Source organism: Excalfactoria chinensis, chromosome 1 (genome assembly GCF_039878825.1).
Source record: "Excalfactoria chinensis isolate bCotChi1 chromosome 1, bCotChi1.hap2, whole genome shotgun sequence".
Taxonomy (NCBI): Eukaryota; Metazoa; Chordata; class Aves; order Galliformes; family Phasianidae; genus Excalfactoria; species Excalfactoria chinensis.
The window spans coordinates 84,282,050-84,303,529 of NC_092825.1; the positions used below are offsets into that span (position 1 = coordinate 84,282,050).

Genomic DNA, 21,480 nt, shown 5'->3' on the forward strand with positions numbered 1-21,480 from the left:
TCTCCTACTGATTCCTGTGCAAGTACAACAACATAAGGCTCAACCAAAGTATTAACTGGGATTATAAATGAATCTTAAGAGATGTCCCATGTCCTATAATCTCAATGACTAAAAGAAATGACAGTACCATTACATGAGAAGTCTGCTTAATGCAATCTAAATTGCAAAATAGCTTTAAATTCAGTTCCCTTGTGATGTGGACCTATGTTGGTAGCCATCCTGCTTCTCATCACTTATTCATATAAGGTGAATGGAAATGCTTCTGAATTATTTTCTGAATTTAGTATTTCTACATACTCTTTCTCAGCACCAAATACAAGTTTTGTAGTAGTAAAAACATATCAATCATAGTGTAACTTGTTTATGGGAGAGTCTAGAGCAGTAATTAATGAAGCAAAATCCAGGATAACAGTGCATTTATTTGGAAGATCTAAATTGCTTGCTGTGCATTTCAGTTAGAACAGCAAATTCTCATCCACTGTTGCCTGATCAGTACCAAATAATGTACGGGAAAGAGACACTATAAATTTGGGACTTTTGTCCTTTTACCACATACACATCTTTACAACACCATTATGGGCACTGCTGGTACTACGAATGTCTCCTTGAACTTTGCCACTATAATGTCTGCCTTGCTTCGAATCTTAGGTCCTTGATGTAGCCATCAGAATGTCCTTGTTTGCTAGAAAACATCCCTACTGCTATTTCGAGGTTGCTGTAAACAACTGATAATAAGATTCATAGAACCATAGAATCATAGAATGGCTTGGGTTGGAACGGACCTCAAGTATCATCAAGCTCCAACCCCCCTGCCACATGCAGGGCATGATGTCAGTGGATAGGTCAGAATTCCTATATAGCAAACTATGATAATTATTAACAAAAAATTTATTGGAGGTTGCTTAACTTTCTCTTAAAAACAAAAGCGAACATCTGAATAATATCTGCTCTGTAAATGTGTGAATTGTAATGAGAATACAAATCACAATCTGACAAGCCTAGTTTACTCACTTTGAAGTCAGAATGAATGCAGCTGAATGCTGCGCTGTCTTTCTTCAGGGATGACTGAGATTTAAATTAGTGTGATTATTAATGCTTTTCCACAGAGGGGACTGTTTACACTGGCACAGGCTATGACTTCAGGCAGATTGGAATGTGTGGCTTTGAACAACTCTTGGAAAAGAAGAGTAGGTTAATCATTTGAAGCTCTGGCTTTTAACACACGACACTGTTTTCTCTCTAATTTCAGCCTACAAAAATTGCTTCCCTTATACTTACAAATGTCTTAATGGAAAATGCTTGTTGAAACCAAATCCTGAGTGTGATGGGAAAAGAGACTGCACAGATGGATCTGATGAAATGAACTGTGGTGTGGTAACAGTTATTTGAAAATTAGTTAAAGACATCACAAATGGAGTTAGGAATTGGATCTATTGTCAAGTATTACTGCATTAAAAGTTGATAACATCAGATGTAGGTTTTAAAAATATTCCTGGTAACATTTGCATGAAAATGGACATCTTCAATTTTGTGCCTTCTCATTTTAAACTTACTAATTTATTCTGTCTGTGATTATTTATTTCAAGCAGTGAGTGTTTCCAGGTCGCTAAACTGGTAGATCTTGTTGCTCGTTTGATCTGAATGAAATGAAAAGACTCCTGGAGCAGCGTATATAAGTAGGGAAAGGAAAAGATCTTAATCCAGTAAATTGTTGAAAACAGCCCAATTTAGGATTACATTTAAATGTTATTTTTAGGTTATTAACCTCTTAGGGAATCTGTTATGGAGGATAGGCAATGTGTGGTTTATTCCTTTGGCATTTTTCCAACTGTAAAAAAAAAACAACTTTTTTTTTCCTCCCCAATGGCCTTGTGGTCTGTAAGTAAATGTTAGTTTATGTATGAAGTGTAACAAAGTAAAATGACCTTGTGTTTTCCTTTTCTACTTTTTCCTTTTACTTCTTTTAGCTTGTGGAAGAAACCAGTTTAAGAAAAGCAGGATTGTTGGAGGTGAAGATGCACAATCTGGAAAGTGGCCTTGGCAAGCAAGTTTACAAATCGGAGCACATGGCCATGTTTGTGGTGCATCTGTTATTTCCAAGAGGTGGCTTGTATCTGCTGCCCATTGCTTTCTGGATTCTGATTCTATAAGGTATGGAAAAAATATGCTGTCAAAGAGTTCTACAATTTGAATTTGATAATTTTGCAATACTGCTTTCAAATGTCTGTAGTAGTTATTCTGTGTTCTGATAAATTGAATAAGGTGTAACTGTGATGTTATAAGTACATGAACCCTTGGTTTATTATGCATTCTCTGGAAGTCCCAGATATCTGAAGTAATTTTTCTGCCTCTGTCTCTAGTGGATCCTGCATAATAAAACGCACTGCTTTATGCCCACCAATCAGTGTTCAGTTTAGATATCTTAAACTGAAAAGACATGCTTCCGATATGTGACAAGGAGGACAGATTAGTAACACACTTCATGACTTCCAAAGCTCCATGGTTACATTTTGAAAAACAGAAAGCCATGCATTTTAATTTCAGCAATTGAAAGTATTCAGTCGCTGAGACCTGAGTTTGTCTGCATGGCAATACACTAGAAATAATTTACAGTAAAGATTTCATAGCTTTTTTGTAAGATAATCTGGAACTTGTGCAACATATGGCACATGTTCAGACAAGATGGAGATAATATTTTTGCTTGTCAAGTACATTGCAGTTCTCTTGATGCAAGGTGTACATGAGTTCCAATAGTATGACTGCATATTAGTTTTTGGGTTGGTGACAAATGTTTTGCATTCCCGTGCTCTACATTCAAGGGAAAACAATTGCCTTCATTCTAACCATTTTTACTAACCCGCTAATTCCTACAGTGTTGCATACAGTTGTGGAAAATGCATTAATGCCCTCAGGAAAGAGACTATACTGAATAAAGGCTGTAAATATTGCAGAGACAGCTACAGCAGTGCACTGCTTGTATCTGAGATGTAATCTAGCTTTTATTCAGCATGGAGAAGTTTGTTCAGAGAATTTCCCTGAGCTGTATAAGTATCCCAGTTATCCTTAATTGAGTAGATGACCTCTCTTCTCATACACAGAAACATGAATGCATATGAGGATTTTTCCAGTTCTGTATGCTCTGGTGCATCTTGATTTGACCTGAATTCTCATATCTGAGGCCTAATGGCTTTACTCCATTATCAAATGATATAATTACAGTCAGAGAATTCTCAGAATAGCTGTCCATTTGTGTGTTGATTAGGCTTTTTATACATTAGCTTCGGACAGTTTTGAAAACTGTGGTGACATGCAGTAATAGGTTATTGCTGTAGCTAAATAGCCACTTTCAAATTTAATTATCCAATCTGAAAAAAGTAATTTTATAATTAAAACTAATGTGTTACTTAACAAAATTTTGACCAAGATCCTGAAGAACCATTGCTAGTGAGAGAAGAATATGTGCTTTTAAGGCTTGCATGTCAGAACAGTTGACTTTGGCCTGTTTCCTAGCCCGGGAATGTCAAAAGCAATACTGACTTTTACCCAAGACAAGTGTTGTTGAAAGTATAAATGTGCTGATAACAGAGCTCTGAGAAACCCATTGCTAATAGCTCAGTCTGGTTTTGCTTTGGTCGTTTCCTGTGGGCAGCATCATGACTGATAATCTGCCTGACCATCTGTACCGCATTTTTTTTCTACCTCAGATATGTTCTAAGGCTATTTATGCAACAGATTTCTGGTGAGTTGGTTGAAGTTGATCTCTGCACCAAAAGAAAACCATACAGCCAACTGCATTACTGAGCAAAACTGCATGGTTTACCATGGCATAGCATTGTCATTCTGTTTTTACCATACCTGAATAAAAGTCAGATTTGAAAGTATTGCAGAATGCACAGGGTGCTTTGCTTACTGAAAAGATGGCTGAAAAAAGTGCTTTTCCAGGAATTGATCTTATAGCTCTGGATGTCATTACTCTCAAAAAGGTAATTTAAACCATTACTTAATGCCTTAGGAGGCAGAGTAAAACATCTATCTTCATAAGTGGTATTCTACTCCATTCATTTTGTTTTGATGAATCTCATCAAATACCATATTGTTCCTAAAATGGAGTGAACTGGCACTGCATTGCTTTGTAATGGGTTGTTCTAAAAACATTCTCTTTACAGATACTCTGCTCCATCAAGGTGGAGAGCATACATGGGTTTACGCACTGTTGATGAAAAGAGCAATCATGTAGCTGTGAGATCAATCAAAAGGATTATTGTCCACCCACAGTATGACCACTCTATCTCAGATTATGACATAGCCCTGTTAGAAATGGAGACACCTGTATTCTTCAGCGAGCTGGTACAGCCCATTTGTTTACCGAGCAGCTCTAGAGTATTTCTTTATGGAACTGTCTGCTATGTAACTGGTTGGGGAGCCATAAAAGAAAATAGTATGTTCATTTCCTGCAAAATTTCCTGCTTCTTGCAAGTTTGACTTAATTTTAAATATTAACAATGAAATATTTATAGTCCTAAGATAATTTTTTCTGGTTTACATAATAGTTCTATTAAAAACTTGAAAATGTCTGAATTGCTAGGCTATAAATTCTGAATATACTTGTAGTGGTAAGTATCAATACACATAATCTGTATGGGGGCCAGAGATTATATCACATATCACTGAAAAATAAATGTGTTACATTTACAAAAAACAAGTCCCTTTCCATCTTCATAGTCCATTTATCCGGTGAATAGGTTGTAATCTATCTTCAAGTCAAGAAAACAGGAACTTGGAATAACAGAGTAGAAAGACTTTGTCTCTAAGGCTGTAGTTAAAAATATGGAGCCCCTGAAATAATTGTAAGAATATGGTGGGTTTGGGTATTGTCTTTCTCTTAACAAAAGGTAAATTCATGTTTATCTCAGGAGGAGTGCTGACTGCAGATCAGAGCAGCATGCTGCAGGAAAAAAAGCAAGCAGAGTTAGAGAGGGCCACAGAGGAGCCTGCAGGATCTTGGCCCCATCGCACTGGAGCCAGCTTTGAGACTTGAGTGTAAACAGCTCCTCAGCATTGCATTAGTGTCCACTGTTGTGCTGAGATCAAACCCTTCATGTCTGATCAGAAGCCATCTGCTGTGGTAGTGCTGGTTTTCCTAACATGCAAAAAATATTAAATAAATCTAAGATAACCACTGAATAGCCTGATAAGTTGCAAATGATATATATATATATATGTGTGTGTATTTTTACATGATGCCTTCTTATAATATCTTTTATCAAAATAATTTAGGTAATATTTAAAATCAATCTAAAGGTATCTGGAAAAAAAAACATATTTTTCTGTCTTGTCTAGTTCATTCCCAACTCACCCAAAGAGCCTAATGAGTAAACAAACTTCCATTCATCCATATACTGAAAAAGTTCACTTTTCACATAGTAGCTCACTATTGGACCAAAGCATGACTGAGGATAGTAGTTCACAGCAACACCTTATGCCAATGCTTTGGTACAGAATCAAGCTCCTAGTACGACTTATGACTTACATGCTTGAGTTTCAGTCTCCCTTTGCTTCCAGTTTCATTTCTTAGCTCCTTATCCATAAGTGAAAGGATGGAAAACAGTACAGGAATTTCCTTGGCTAGGCCATACACAGCGTTTAGAGAGAACCATAGTGTAAATAACAACAAAAAGCTTTGGGCACAATTTGAAAAGACATTCAAAATGAGTTAGATTCAGTGGTATGTTGTATTATTTTTTTATAATTTTATGACTTTTTATTACTTTCTGGCAGAAAAAAGTTCATAAGAATAAAGACTGAAGCAAAAAGGGAATATTGTTGGTGCATACAGACTTCTTTGTCTAAAGACTGTGTAGACAGCAGTGTTCAAAAGCTGAGGACAGGCCACAATTAAAGAGAGAGGAATTTTCATCTATCAGTTGGGTAGAGTTTGAGTTTGGAGCAATTCTCCTTTGTTTTGGCATGTGGTTTCCACTGTAGACATCTGTACTACTGACATGTTTGTAACATTTGATTTTTTTCTAGGTCATCTTGCCAGAACGCTGCAGGAAGCTAGAGTGAGAATAATTAATCAAAGCATTTGCAGCAAGCTGTATGATGATCTCATCACCTCTCACATGCTCTGTGCTGGAAACCTTAACGGTGGCACTGATGCATGCCAGGTAATCTGGTGCTTGTTAAGAAACTGAAAATAAATGTTTACTTTCATTGGGAAACTTCAGAGTTTAGGTTAGTATTTTTGTTGCTCTTTCCCCGTCCTTAGTAGTAGGAGAGTGAGGTGTCCTGAATGCATGATCAATTTAACATGGCAATTAATGATCTTCAAAATAAGAAAGGGAAATTAGCATAAATAATATCTGAAACCTTGAGAAATTCTACTTCACAAGACAAGGAGTAAAATGTGTTTAAAACAATTCTTTTACCTCTCCAACAATTAATTTTCTTCTATAGAATCATAGAAATATAGTAGCAGTGGTGTAAGGATAAAGGGAATGAAGCTAAGAGTACCTGCACTTTTTGCTATTTATGTTGAGTTTTTTTTCCCCTTTTTTGATATCTGGGTGTTGGGATTGCAGCGGTCTGACAAGAAATGTACTGTTACAGTTGCAAACAAATACGTAATGCAGAAAGTAAATTTGGTAAATGCAATTGAAGTGCTGCCTCTTTGTTTCATATGTTTGTTCATGCATATAATGAGTTTTGATTGCATCATGGTATCACGAGTTATATGATCTAGTTTACTTGTGCACACAATCAGAAACTGTCCTTTGGACATACTTCAACTGCCTTAACTCTATCTTCTTTTTCTTCCTAGTTGTTTTACTACCTGTGCTATTTATCTATCTTTACTAAGATGAATATTCATTTTATGAATTATAAATGCAGTCATTTTTCTAGAGACTGTGTAAAGGGAGAAAAACATGTTACTGAATTTAGACAGTGGTAATTTGATTCAACTTCTGTATAATATATAAAGTTTACTGTTTTAATGTGATAGGTGATTTTTTTACAGTATATAAGTCTTAATGGGTCAAACTTCTTCATACACAAAGGACTATTTGTAGGATCCTCTTGTAGTCTTTAGATTCTTAGTCAGTGAAGTATTATTTTGTTAACTTAATGTTCCATTTATATATGATTTTAAACCTTTGAACTGTTTTGTTTAAACATGTTGTAATATACCTAAGGCTTGAAGTTCCTCCAAAACATGTGTTGTGTAAAACATGCCCTTAGATTTTTAGATGGATATTTTAACTGCTATAGACCATACTGTTTAATCCAGTTTCCAATACAATATGCTATGTTGTGTCCCAGAATGCTGGCTCTCTGGGTCTCTAACATTTTTGTCCGTAGCAGATTTATTATTTCTTTTTCTTCTGTCTCCAGCGTATTTCCCGTGCAGTGTTCGAGATGAATGACGCTGAACTTCAGTCAATTCCCACAAGCACCCTGAAAACCCTTGCATTACAATTCAAGCCTTGTAGTCATTCTGATTTGTTTTATTTCTTCGTGGTCATATAACCAGCGTAGTACATTCACAGCTCACGTGAATTTTCCAAACAGCTTTTGTCTTTAGCTGATGTGGTAGTTACAGTGAGAAATAGTGTATATTCTTTCTAGCTTAGTTATCTTATCACTCTTGGGTGTTCTCTGGTTTTACATGGTTCCTCTTTCCAGGATCCTTCCTCTTTCTACCTTCACACAGCTCCTTCTGTCTTTCACAAGCAGCTGTATAACTAACTGACCAGAATATATAGACTCTTTTCTCAAATTGCCTCTACATCAGCCTCTTTGATAATCCAAATTGCCAGTATGACAGCACCCCAAGAGAGAGGATTAACTCATCTGACTTTGTTATCATTAGATAATTTTGGTTAGTTGCCTGTCTATTGATGTTCCTTTCTGGTATGTGGCTTTCTTCTGGCCTCTTGTGTGTTTTAGCTCCAACTGGAGGCAGCAGAAAAACCCCAGGCTCAATTTGGAGGCTGCTAATTGCCTTGTATACATCACAAGAATCTGAAGATATAAGCTGCATTTATAAACTGTTCAGAATTCCGTGAATTATCTGTTCAATGAAGGCAGGCAGTGAAGGTCACAAAGCATTTTTTAGCCCAAGCATGTTTTCTTTTTGTGCGCTAAACTAAACTGGAATCTTTAATTTTCGATGTTGTACAGACCAGAATGTTCCTTTTGAGAAGACAGCTTTTATTTGCATGTCCCATGTAGTCTTTGTTCCTTTCCTTCACTCTATGAATGTGGCTGCAGACTTGAAAATGAAGCTGCTAATACCTAAACACACCTTTCCTTGGTATCCTTCTGTTCCTGTTTAACATCATAAAGACTTTTGCTTTCAATCTGAGAATAGATAATGGTCAACGGTAGTAGAGTTCCCTCTTTCCATCCCTGTCTTTTCCTCTCCCCCATTCAGCTCATGATGAATTGCTTTTTGAATCCTGTACACCAGCAGGGAGTAATTTTTCACTTTCCTCTTGCCTTTGCATTGTGTTGCTTAGTGTGCTAATTTTGTAAGCTAAAACAAATTGAATAAATTCAACATTTTACTGTGCTCTGTGTGCATATGCTAATGGATAAATTCCCTTTGTTTCAGGGAGATTCTGGAGGTCCCTTGGCCTGCACAGGAAAGGGAAATAGATGGTACCTTGCTGGCATTGTGAGCTGGGGTGAAGGATGTGCTCGACGCAATCGTCCTGGTGTATACACTAAGGTGACAGCACTTTATGACTGGATTCGTCAGAATACAAACTGATGTGCCAAAGAGAAAATGCAGGTCATCTCCATTACAAAAGCCTCTTCCTACGTTTTCATGTACATGAGAATGCTGCTGGCTGTTTCACTATGAAAGAAAGCACTATCTTAATGCAGAAATGATCATTTGTCATTCACCTAGTGGCAACTGTTTGGATTCTGACCAAATAACTTCAGGTTCCTTTTGGATTCATATGTCTTATTCCCTACCAGCAGAAAAAAGTTGCTCTGTACCTTTGCGTAGGCGTACAAGGATATTTGTGCTCACATCCCATATATACTCACATATATTCCCTTACTGATGTTACAGGATTCTAAATGTGAGCAATTCCTCTGGTTTTTTGTTTTGTTTTTGGTGTTGTTTTTTTGTTTGTTTTGTTTTTCAGTCTACAAATAATATGATCAGTATAGCATACAGATTTGAGATGAATTTGTGCTTCAGTTTTGCTGCCACTTCATGGCTGCTCTTTTCTGGGCTGTAACTTCTAGGCTGTCTTCTTCTGTGATTTTCCTAAAATCACCAAATACTCAGATCACAAATGTTATGATTTAAAAAAAAAAAAATAAAAAAAAATAAAAAAATACGAATAGCAAATAAGAGAAAATACTGTATTTTAATTAATTAAACTAAAGAAAACTGCATGTAAAAATGCATTGTGAATTATGCTTTTTTAAAGTTCCTAAGAAAGACCTCATAAGCTTTTGGTTCATCAGCAAAATGTTAGGAATTTAGAATACGGCCCCTTTCCTATCGCTAAAGGTTGTAAGTACGTACTTGTGCATGTAACTTATTAAGATAAAATGGTATATTTGCCTTATTTATTGACTGTTAATACCAAGGCTATTTATTAATTCCCTTCTTTGATATTAGGCTGCATTGAAATCGTGAAAACCAGAATGATTTCTTTTATAAAAGAACTGGCAATCAGATATCAACTGTAGCACACGCTGGTGTGTAAGCTGGTTTGTATCCAAGGTTTGACTATATTTTCTTCTTCTTTTTCTCCACCTCCAAGCAGCTGAGGGCTTAATTAGCAGCCATGAAGGAAGTGGTAGGTGGCAATTGTAGTGGAATGGTGACATTGGTCCCTAGGTCATAGAAGGCCAGTGCTTCAGTGGGTGCTAGAGACTGCATATCCACCTGCCTAAAATGAAAGGCTAGAACTGCCTGAGGAGAGAAGGTACCACATGAGCAAAACAGGCCAAAATGCATGGTGGCATTTTTTTAGGGGCATCTTTCAAGCAATCTGCTTCAGGATTACTGCTTTGCCAGGAAGTCTTTTGTGTTGAATCCAGTCTTCTAGTAAAAACAGGCAAAATCTTGCACTCTGAGACTCTCCTGATGAACCTGGACATCTTCCTCAGTCTTTACTGCTTTCTTACTTTCTCTTTACGCAGAAAAAATACTTGTAGTGTCTAATGTCTGCAATGTGTAACAAGTAGATTTTTCTCATCTCTGGCTCCAGCATGCTCTGTGTATTCTGGCATGCTTCTGGTGGGTTTGTGCTGCTTTCCTTGATGTCCTCGATCTGCAGTGAAACAAGTTTCAAGGTAATGTTCTCTGTTTTGTCTCTTTTCCTGGCCAGAAGAAAGAGTTGTGCCCATATGATGAAAAAAGAATTAAGAGGTCCTTGGTCTCAGTGAAAGTAAATGACACCTATTCTATCATAAGATCACTCTTTCAATCTTAGTAGTATCTAGCTTCAAAAACGATAATCTGTTGATGATAATGTAAGCCAAATATTGCTGATCTGAAGATTTTAACGCTGCTTATTATATTACATAATTCTGACATTCAGTTTAATAAAGAATTTGTCTGTATTTTCTAGAGGGTATTAGAATCGTGCTGCATATTTGGAAGTGTTTAGCTTTTAAAACAGGTGAAAAGGATGAAGCTGTCAGCTTGAATGTCAGTCCTTCCAGGTCACAGCATGCTTTTTTTCTAAAGTACATAAATATGTGGTTCTTGTTTAGCCACTGATCTTTGGGAAAACATGAGAGTGAGTTAGTACTGTAATTTTCACACAGTGTGCTTCCTGCGTGTAATAGGGATTCTGCTTCTCCATCCTTTCTTGCTGTGGTTTTGGGCATTCCCCTTGCTGCTACCCCTGCAGCAGTTCTTGTGTCAAGCTTCTTACGTAAACTATACTCAAATTATACTCTGTAGGGGTTTTAGGTAACTATAAAACATAAGTCATTCACTTCTTCTTTTTCAATAAACACGTGATAAAAATGTAAGTGTATATGTTTCCTTCATTTGGTTGTGCCTCTGAAACTCTAAAGCTTGGATACGGTCAAAACTGCATTTGTACTTTGGAGTTTACATTTTGGTAAAGCTAAGCCAAACCTGCCTGCATGACAAAAGCATGCATTTAAGGACATGTGTTTCTTTTCCTTATTTAGAAACAACAGTTGCCTTCACTTCAGAATGAAATAGCTTTCCTGCTGTTCAGTCTGAGATAAGAGCCTAGGCCAGAAGGTTCAGATCAGTTCTTAACTTCCCGTTTTATTTAAGAATTGGCAGTTCCATGTGTCAGAAGGGTCAGTTGCTTCACTGGAAAGAAAAAAAAAAAGACACTAAGTGTGAAAGCTAGATCACCCAGACAACAGAAATTCAGTTCACACAGAGTTCCTTCAGAAGGGTGGAATAAATGGACTTTGGCATTATGAGATCCATAATCATTAACTCACTTGACATAGGAAAAAAGTTGCTGGAAATACATGAGTGGAAATCAAGTATGCAAACCCAGTTTTCAGCAGGAATACTGAGAACCAGCAGGTAAATACTTTTCTAGTGAAGATCCCAAGTGAATTCCTGTGGATTCAGATACCTGTTTTGATCTTGATGGCTGTCCAGCTTCATCCTCAGTACTCCAGTCTTTTAAAGATTCTCCATGGAACTTGTGTTTGTTTTTGTCTGCTGATTTAAACCAAGCCTTATGCTCAGCTTCACAGAGTGCCTCCGCCTGGATGACTGCCCCATGACTTCAGCAATCCAAACCTCCTTGGGAATACTCTAAGCTTAGTAGCCAGAAGAGTTGCACAATGAGAAAATCTGAGGGAGAAAAACCCATCCACAGTATTTGGCAAAGAAAAGAAGGAGTGGTTCTGTGAGTGGATATCCCAGCAGAAAGAGACTTTGTTCCCTTTTTAATGCACTATCCTCTCTTCCGAGGCAGGAGTGTGAGCATCCTTTTGATCAAAAGTAAGAGGAGTGCTCTGTGGCAAGGAGGAAGAAACCCAAGGAAGGAGTTAAAACAAGAGAAATAAGAGGAGGTAGGATGAAGAATACTGGATGGGTGGGAGGGAGAGGGGAAAATAAGCCCCTGGCTACAGTAATCGTTTTATTTCTCGTGGCAGTCTAGTGCAGAACAAATCACAATTCACACAATGATTTGCTTTGTAAAACCCTCAAGGGCACAAGATAAAATAGAAGGCCACCCCCCTTCTCTCTTCAGATTTGTTCTTTTTATGTGGAATTGAATTCTCAACTTCTTGATTTTACACTCCACAGTATGTGAATAGACACAAACTCTTCTTTGGCATCTGACATGATTTCAAGCTTCAGAACAGCTAGAGAGGACAATTCCCAGAACAAAACTAAGTAGTGTTCAGTTCCAAATAGACTGTACTGGGAGACTAAAATTGGAAGCATTAATGGAAGATGTAATCTCTCTTTGTAGTTCAGTAGAACCGCAAGTGATGTGATACTTTCCTTGGTTTGTGCTGTCGAGAACCACATCTGCTTGTCTGTATTTCACTGTTTCAGCTGAAAGCAGCAAGGAAAGCAATCCAGTTGCTTTCAAAATCACTTCAGCAAATGGCAGCACTGCCGAGGGTTAGTCACCTGCTCGTGCTTGTCAAGGGCTGGGTACAGTAAGGCAGACAAACTGGAAAGCCTAGTCTTGCACAGTGGAGTTGTGGAGACGAGGCGAATCGATACTTCCTCTCCCTCCCTTTCTTACTTGGCTTGTGCAGATGATGTTATTTGTCTTTCCAAGGATTTCCCCTTACTTACTGACGTTTTGAGATTGCTCCTGTAAAAACTATCCCAGCTCTCTCACTGTTACAGTCTTCAGCTTCATACCAGAACTGCTACTGGCATAATTGCTGCTGAAACCAGAAGGAAATGAGCTGGCTCCGTGCTTGCTACAGAGACAGAGGTCCTCACACAGGAACAGAAGCTATGAAAAGGCAAAGCTCTGATGGGGAGCATGAGGTTATTGAATTGCAAGAAGTTAATGGGGAGGAAAGTACAGCTGATCTTAAGAAGCCTCTAAATTCTCAAGTACCTGCAACCAGCAAGGTAGGAATTTCAGTTGCTCATCTGGTGCTTGTGGAGCTGCCGGGGAAATACCACACAATGAGAGAAGTGGCATTTCATAGAAACATCGTGTAGGGGCTGTTTAATTTGTTTGGAGAAAGGGTTCTCGCTTGAAAACAAAGGCTGAAAGTGTGTAAAATGTATTTATTTCATTTTGCTCAATGAAACACGCTAGTGTAGGAGTCAGATATTGAGCATTATTATTTTTTGGTGCCGTTAGCCTGTGAGCTTTATCTTAGGAAATAAAAGTTGTACTTGGTATTCTAAATTTTGCTTTCTGTTTTCACGCGTTGCCAGTGGGATTGGGCTTGAAACTAGAAGGGAGAAATGCTGAAACACATTAAAAACAGGCGTTCTGAAGGAACAAACTGATCCAAAAACAGTGCTGCCAAAGCGAGAATAAGATGCCCCGCAGTAAAGTTTGTAAACCATGTTGGATTCTCCCTCTTTGATCTTTGTGCAATTTGTGGTTGCTGACATTTGGTAATTCATATAAGAATGCCCCAATGCCTCAATTAAGAGTAGTGCGTGAGTCCTGGGTTAGCTGGTGCCCAGAATTTAGCTTCAAGCTATGGGGCAGTCTAATGCTGGCAGATGAGCAGTATTTACTCATGAGTGGCCGTGGTACAAAATTCTCATTACTTATTTAAGCGCAGAGGGAAAATGTGTGGCAGAAATTCCACATTTCTGTGTGGGCAGACTTTCTGGAACAGCTGAGCCCACCTGAGATCTCGTCAGCATTAGTCATGCTGTCTCTCCCTTCCTGCTCCTGGCATTCTCTCCTTTTTTTGAACCCACTCATCGTTTCAGTGTTGATTTGTGCCATTAAACAAACAGCCCAATTTCCCATACCATATAGGGGGCCAGTTCTTTATCCTCTGTTCGGGTGAGCCGAACCAGCCTGCTACAGGATCAGGCAAGTTCTGCAAAGGTTCAAAGAGGAATAGGAGAAAAGGTGGAGGAAAGAGGCTCAGCTGCCTTGAGAAACTGCCTTGAGTTTCTGTTCAGCCTTCCCCTTCCCAGAAATGTGTTTTCATCTGGGCTCTTTCTGCTGATTCTGGGATTTGATTTCCTATCCCGTGGGAAATACTGGAAAATTATTACACACTGCTTCCTGCTCAGACCGCAGATTAATCACAGTGGCCCTGCCCATCTGGGAGAGAATTTTTTCTGTCGCTTCTTCCTGGAGGTCTTGTGACGTTTATGGGCAATGTCCAAGCGAGTGCTGGCCCTGCTGATGAGACACTGTCGCAGAGCTGAACGTCCACTTGACATCAATCCAGTTTACAGTGCTTGATTAGCAATCAATCTTTTGTGATGGCCTGAATTTGTGGCTTGTATCCTAGGTGGGAGTTTGGTAACTGTCTTGACTGATGATATGAAGCTGATTTCATCAGTGTAGCACTGGACAATAGTTACCAATTTGTTTGGTTTTGTTTTTTTTTTTCAGATAAAGAACTTATATACTAGTGTCAGGTATTAAACTGAAGGTTGGCTCTTCCAATGCATTTTTTAAAAAATGAAAAAGAATCCCCATGTGTATATATGACCACTTGACTGTGTGCTTTAAGAGAAACTACGTTAAGCCAGTTGCTCTTCATTCCCCACAAAAGTGAAGTTCCCCACGGGAGGTGTCTGTAGAGGACACTTTCTGTTTGTCTACCCCATATCCTGGAGAGCTCAGGTAAGCTCTTTCTGGGGATCTTTCCTCTCTTCCCCAGTGCAACTGCCGTTCCAGTGAAGTTTTAAGCCAGCTGGTGAATGTCAGTTCAATTCATTAAAAAGTATTCTGTCATGCTAGGTTCTTAGAAAGTTCAAAAGGTGAAGGAAAGGAAACTAGATTAATGCCACCAGCAAGCAGCTACTTCCTGTCAGTCTACCTATGTCTGTCTCAGACAGCCCATAACACGTGCTTTGCCACATTTGGTGCCAGAGACGAAAAGACACAGAGTTCATAGGTTTACAGTAAATGATTAGAAGGATAAATGAAAAGGAAAGCATGGTTTTCTTACACATTCATGCTCTTCATTCAAATTTCTGTCTATGGAACAAATTAGTTGGCGTTTATTTGTTTTATTATGTCACCTAAGCTTGTTTTTTAATGTTAGTACAGCTGGGTTAGCTAATAACCTTGCTCTTAAATCTTAGTAAATTTAAATGAAATGTAGTTATTGTCCTTTTGTTCCTACGTGAACATGCATGCAAACCCAATTTATATGAAGGTAATTTCCTTGTCATCCAGAACATGTGAGATTTGTAATAATCTTTGAGTCTACTCAATAGCTTCCCAGTATTTAATCTTTTAAAGGAAAGGGAATTAGCTTTAAAAGTCTTAATTACTCTAGTGGTTTTTAATGCAATAATATCTAATGAATAGCATCTCATTTGCTTTGAGTTCTGGCATCCGGGAGTTATGCAGGCTAATAAGATCAACATCACAGAGGTGAATTATCTTGGAAGTTCCTCTAGACATGTTTTTAGCTGGGAGACATGGCACACTTTAAAAGGACAGCCTGTGGGACACACACATCAAAATGATGTAGCTGACAAAAATTGGAAGCAGTGAAAGAACATTTGTAGAGTCTCATCTTTCCGAGCATTTCAAGAGTTGAAAACTGAACAAATGGGGAATACTGTGTCTCTCAGGTAATAACCTGCAGGTCTGTCTTCCCTCTTGCACCAGTACTTAATATAGTAAGTACTTAATATAGTGAATTACTTACAATAAGACTCTCATTTATGTTCTTAAATGTTCTTCCCACCTTATTTCATTAATGAAAATTCACTTTCCTTTTGTAATTAGGAGAGAGATCAATGGAAATCTTGTAGGAAGATCATTTTCTGGAGGTGTAAACTATGGATGGTTTTAACTACAATTTTTGTTGGTTTGTTCCTGGTCATTCTCATCAGCCTAGCTCTGTATTCTAGTAAGTACCTTACTCTTGGCTTGTTCTCTAATAAAAATGAGCAATATGTACAATCTAATAAAAATATTAATTGAACAACAGCATCCTTTAAACTCCTACTGAAAACTGCATTGGAGATGTGGGTGCCAATTGCAGAAGGTGGTGTTTTGAGTAGAACATGTGAAGGCTTTTAATTGAGCAAGCAACCAGTAACTTGCAGCCTGTTGGTATGGCTGCTCTTGTAGCTAAATGAGATAGCATTACTAGAGCAGAGTGAGAGCTAGGGTAGAAATGATGCAGGTAACACTGCAGCTTAGGCAATGGATCGTTCACCTCTCCTTGTGTGATGTCTGCCAGGCTCCCAGAACAGATGGCTGTCATTGATGGGGTCAGTCACTGTCCCCTGGGTGCTGTCACTTTTCTTAAGATGACTCACGCTTTCTTTCTGTCACTCCAACCTAGTCATTACCTAGCAAGTTTGTGTGAAAGCCACCTTGGAGAAAGCCAGGAAGTTGTTGCTTTTTCCCCAGTAATTCAGCTAACTGGAACTTTTCCTACCCTTTCTATCTCCTTTTGGATATTAGATGTTTACACAGATGAAGATGATTATTGGTATACAGATGAGCTGCTACAGAATTATCACAATTTTTCTGGAAAGTTCAACTTACTGTGTGGTCTTCCACATCTTTTTTCTGAAGACATTACTAAGAGGGTACGTGTTGATGTGCTTCTTGGCAAAGCAAATTTTCCTTACGTAGGCTCAGCGTTTTTTCTTTTAAGAGCTTTCTGTTTCTCTGTGAAGCAACTCAGCCATTTATAAGTCCACATAATTTGTTAAATTTGGAATTATATTTTTGTAAAGAAAAACTGGCTGCTTTTTTCAGCAGTGTGTGGAGACAGGACAAAGGGAAATGGCCAGAAACTGGAGCATAGGAAGTTCCGCATGAATGTGCATGAGAACTTCTTTATTAGCACTGGAACAGGCTGCCCAGGGGGGTTGTGGAGTCTCCTTCTCTGGAGATATTCAAGACCCACCTGGACACCTACCTGTGCAACCTGGTGTAGGGAACCTGCTTTGGCAGGGGGGTTGGACTCGATGATCTCCAGAGGTCCCTTCCAACCCCTATGATTCTGTGATTCTGTAATGACTTAAGCATTTGTTGCATTTGCCAGGGGAAAAAAATAAAAAAAAAAAAAAAATGTAAAAACAAAACAAAAAGAAAACATCCTGTTTTTTACAAATCTCTATTTACTTAATAGTTGAGTAATAATTGAGACATAATCTTCACTTTTTTTCACTGAACAATTGAATAGTTCAGCTAAGGAGAGGCCTGTAGAGGTCTTCTAGCTCAGTGCCAAATTTGCATTGCATTCTCCTGTGAGTGTATAATGCCAGTCTGAGTTTATATTTGCCATTTACACTGAGCCATTACTGACTGAGTTGCAGCTGAAGCGAGGCATGGCAATACTGGTTTAGATGTACTGTGGAATGGGAGTCTCAGTTGGGACACCTTTCCCTCTGCCAAGTTAGAATAGAAGGGCTTTTTGCCACTAATAAGAACCCAAGCCAAACAACATAAATTGCTCCTGGCAACATGAGCACATACTTTTAGTTCACCCTGAATGCCTTCCTTTGTGCTAAGGTAATACAATAATCACTCAAACACACAGATTAACTTGTCTGTCAAGCTTAAATGGAATGTGTACAAATTCCAGGGCAGATATTTGCAGATATTTGACCTTCAGCACCTGTGTTTATGCCCCTTAAAACACCTTTATAACAATGATTCATTGTACCATCTTTTATGGAGAAAAGAGAAATTGAGGGGAAGAAATACCTTTTTAAATTTAATTCTTTTCTTTTTTCACTTTAAGATAACAGATGTCTACCGCTCATCTCCAGCTCTAGGACGCTACTTTAGGTCTGCTAAAGTGGATTTCAGGTAAGTGATTTCTATTACCAAAATTATCAGAAAGTTACAAACTTTTGATGAGATGTTTACATATGTAAATGTGCATAACATCTGAATCTGTGAAAAACAGTTTTGGGGAGAGTGATAAATATAGGTAGTGAAAAACTGATAAAGGATCCTCTGGCGTACAGTCCTACTAGTAATACATAATGACAGTAGCATTTTGTTACTGATTAGTATCTTCTCTGCTATCTTTGATCCCAAGTGCAGGCCAAAACAAGCTTTTTCTTATTAAGAAGAAAATGATCTACTGGAACCACCTGAGAGCAAAATGGATTAAATAGCCTTAAATAAATACAAGCTCAATTGGCAGCATTCTTTGTTCTTCTTTGTTGTCAAAAAAACCCTAAATGCAGCAGGAACATACAATCAGTGGAAGTCAAAGCAGTAGTAGCCCATTGATGTTTATATGGGACCATTTTTTCCCCAGTTTACTTTGAGTGCTGGGAGCAAATTCAGAGCAGCAGCATGTTGGAGTCTGGAGGAGCAGGAGCAAGAGGCAGGGCAGGTAGCACGATGGAAACTGGGTTAGTGCCTGTGGTCATTGGTTATACATGACAGAGAAGCTCAGCCACTGGAGAGTCATGGGCCCAGAGGAATAGTAGTGGTGGGAAGCAGGGGAAAAGAACACAGGCTTGCCTTGAAAGGCAGAAGAAAGCTTCAAGCTGGAATAGGGAGGAGATCTTACCCTCAGCAGAAACTGACACTGAAGGAAGGCTGAGGAGTTCATTGTGTTTTAGACACTCGTGTTTTAATCCACGAAGATTCCACAGGAGTGAAACTATGAAGTTGCAGGAGAAATGGGGCTGGAAAGCTCAGCTGTAGTGTGATCCTCTGATGGAGAAGTAGCATTGTGGCAAGTGAAATAGAATCCAGAGAACTTCTGAAAATGCAGCATTACAAAGTGGATGAGGAAAACTGGAGAAAATCGTGGGCAGAAGGTTAACAAAAGCCCTGGATCCTTGAGCTGGGCCAAGAGGCAGACCTGAATGTACTCTGGGGAATGTGTTCCCATGTACCACCAGCCATGGGCACACTGTTCAGTGGGTGAGCTTTAGCTTCTTGGCTTTTCAGGCATAAATAATGATTTAGATCAAGTACAGATCTGTAGTACTGTGTACGTACTGCCTAAGCAATCTATCTCTGCCTCTTTTTCCCTGTGCAATTTCTTTATTTTGGCATCCTAAATTCTGCTTGAGTAAAATGGAGCTGTTTATTTGTACTTAATGGATTTGGTAGATCACAAACCATTAAATCTCCTGAGAAGGACTGTGGTTAACTTCATCCATTCCAGAGCTCAGTCTAGAGGCACAGCTGGGTTGTGCTGGCTGCTCCTATCAGGAGAGCAAGTTTTTCTGCAGGTCTTTAGCTAAGTTGTGTGCCAGACATTGCAGCAACTCTTCCCATTTCATTATGTATTTGTTAGGCACAAATGCTGAAAGCCTCATCCTCACATCTCTAATTACCCTTTGTGCATTGGAAAACATGCCTCATGTATGTGCCCAGTTTCCATTAATGTCAAGAACTGCTTGGAGAAGAGAGGAGGAGGAAAAAGAGATGGAATGCTTTGGTGGCAGGTTTTATTTCTATTTTTTTTTTTTTAAGATACTTTTCTTTAGAAAAAAAGTTTAAAGAAGAAATCTGTGCCAACTTTGTGAGAAGTCAGCCTCCTTGAGGAAGAAAGGATTCATTGGTGACTCACAGGCATTCATTCTTGGCTTTCTGTTTTTCAGTAATGAAAGCTCCACTGTATTTTACCAACTAGAGTTCCTTGTACCGCCACCAACAGAGGAGTTTATGGAGAATGTAATGAACCCAGACTTTATAAGGAATGTTCTACTTCAAAATATTTATGATGAAGAAGATACTCCTAATCCCGGGCCATCTGAATGTACCAGGTTAAAGCTTGACCCAGCTTCTCTCACATCAACATGTAAGTACTGTACTTTAGAGCAAGTGTTTACAAAGAGCACAATTATTTACTTGAAAGGGGGGACATCTTTCTGGAAAGATGGTGAGATTTATTAGTTCATGTTTTGCACAACTTTGTAAAATACTCCCTTTACAAGAAAGTCTTGTTATGCTTAGCTTATAAACTGGAATTCTTTATTTGGTCCTTAATGAGAAATTGAGTAGTGATGAGGATGCTTGGCTACAGAATCCAGCCAAATTCTTCTGATCCCCTCTAGCATTTAACACATTTCATTTTAAATGAACCAAATGTTCCCATTTCCGGATTTCTAGTGAAAAGGCAGTGATTCCAGTGTATTTAGGTTTGTCTTTATTGAAACATCAGTATAAAAGTCATATGAGCCTTGAAGTTTCACTGAAAACAATTCGGGGAGCCATTGTGTTGTTTTTTCCCTGAATTTATAGAGACATAACCAAGTGCCTTCAGAATAATCCATGAAGTGACCATGGCACAAGGCCTCCTAGAGTTTAAGAAATGTTTGGAAAGACAAACATGTAGTCTAATTTTTAGGTAGTCTGGGAGGGGGGCGGGGGGGGGGGGGGGGTAGAGGGTGGGAACAAGAGTTAAATTCAGTGATCCTTCTGGTTCCCTCCCAGCTTGGAATATTCTATGAAGCTGGACTGACACATCACTATACATTATATAAAAGTAAGATTTGTGCTTAACTCATTCCTCTGTAATCTCATGAAGGGACATGAAATTAACAAGTCATAAATTCTAATCCTCAATGTTATTTTATTCCTTACATGTTGGTAATATTTAAAGGAAAAATAAAATCCACGGTAACAATACAAAAAGGGGCAGGATTGAATACTCTGAAATATCTAACTACAATTTAGTGTTAATAATGTGTTATTTTTACTTTCAGGAGAATAATGGACAGACTCCTCATCATCCTTACCTCCTGGAAGAGGTGGTCTTCTACTGTCTAGTAGTGATCTCAGGTTAAGGAGTCATTCAACAGGTGGAAACACTTCTAAAGATGTTATTCTTTAAATGAAAGTGTGGTTATTGGTATGAGAGTGTTTTACTCCTAGAACATTGCTACCTCCTTTATTTTTGTGTGGAATTAACGGTAAAGCTTCAATTGTGTGAAAGTAACATATTTTGCTTGAAAAGGGCTCTGCTGGCTTCTAAACCTCTAATGTTCCTCCCTTTCTCCCTTCCTCCCTTTCTCCCTTCCTTCCATGTTGTTTTAAATGATTATGGATTCCTTGAATGATCTCCTAAAGCAAATGACTCCTTTCTTCTGCTCCTGGTTTATTCAAAATTATCTGCACAACCTCATCCTTGATGCTTGTGTTCACCTATGCTCATGTCTTTTCCTTTTCTTCTCAGCCAGCTTCACCTGCCATATCTCAAACAATCTAAAACTTAAATATGCTTTCTATTTTCTTTAATTACATGCAAAACTTTTGTACTTCCTTCTTAGGTGAGTTAGTACTCACATCATCCCCTTGTTCATCCTATAGTCTTCCCAAGGAAGGAAGCATCTGCTCTTTTCTCTTCTGTAGTGTGGAATAAAAATGAAGA

At 38.4% G+C, this 21,480-nt stretch overlaps 2 protein-coding genes across 2 annotated transcripts in view; both read left to right on the top strand.

The window, feature by feature from the left end:
* Nucleotides 1-8,773, top strand: part of LOC140259542 (suppressor of tumorigenicity 14 protein-like) — a 52,442-nt gene extending 43,669 nt beyond the window's left edge. Inside the window, exons 13-17 of the mRNA XM_072350975.1 lie at nt 1,250-1,369; nt 1,968-2,151; nt 4,167-4,438; nt 6,031-6,167; nt 8,615-8,773. Of these exons, the coding sequence (XP_072207076.1) occupies nt 1,250-1,369; nt 1,968-2,151; nt 4,167-4,438; nt 6,031-6,167; nt 8,615-8,773 (872 nt within the window). The remainder of the gene's footprint in view (nt 1-1,249; nt 1,370-1,967; nt 2,152-4,166; nt 4,439-6,030; nt 6,168-8,614) is intronic.
* A 3,900-nt stretch (nt 8,774-12,673) lies between these two features.
* On the top strand, nt 12,674-20,233 carry C1H3orf52 (chromosome 1 C3orf52 homolog). The gene is made up of 6 exons (XM_072337783.1): nt 12,674-13,078; nt 15,900-16,023; nt 16,587-16,714; nt 17,878-17,945; nt 19,709-19,908; nt 20,220-20,233. Exons 1-6 carry the CDS (start codon nt 12,902-12,904, stop codon nt 20,231-20,233), a joined length of 711 nt encoding a protein of 236 aa, XP_072193884.1. The 5' UTR covers nt 12,674-12,901.
* The last annotated feature ends 1,247 nt before the right edge of the window (nt 20,234-21,480 follow it).

What these genes read in the sequence shown, in the direction of transcription:
- C1H3orf52 (XM_072337783.1), top strand. Translation starts at nt 12,902, where the DNA reads ATGAGCTGGCTCCGTGCTTGCTACAGAGACAGAGGTCCTCACACAGGA. An exon ending in AAGTACCTGCAACCAGCAAG is followed by an intron (nt 13,079 to 15,899) that starts GTAGGAATTTCA and finishes TTTTGTAATTAG; the next exon opens with GAGAGAGATCAATGGAAATC. An exon ending in TCTGCTAAAGTGGATTTCAG is followed by an intron (nt 17,946 to 19,708) that starts GTAAGTGATTTC and finishes TCTGTTTTTCAG; the next exon opens with TAATGAAAGCTCCACTGTAT.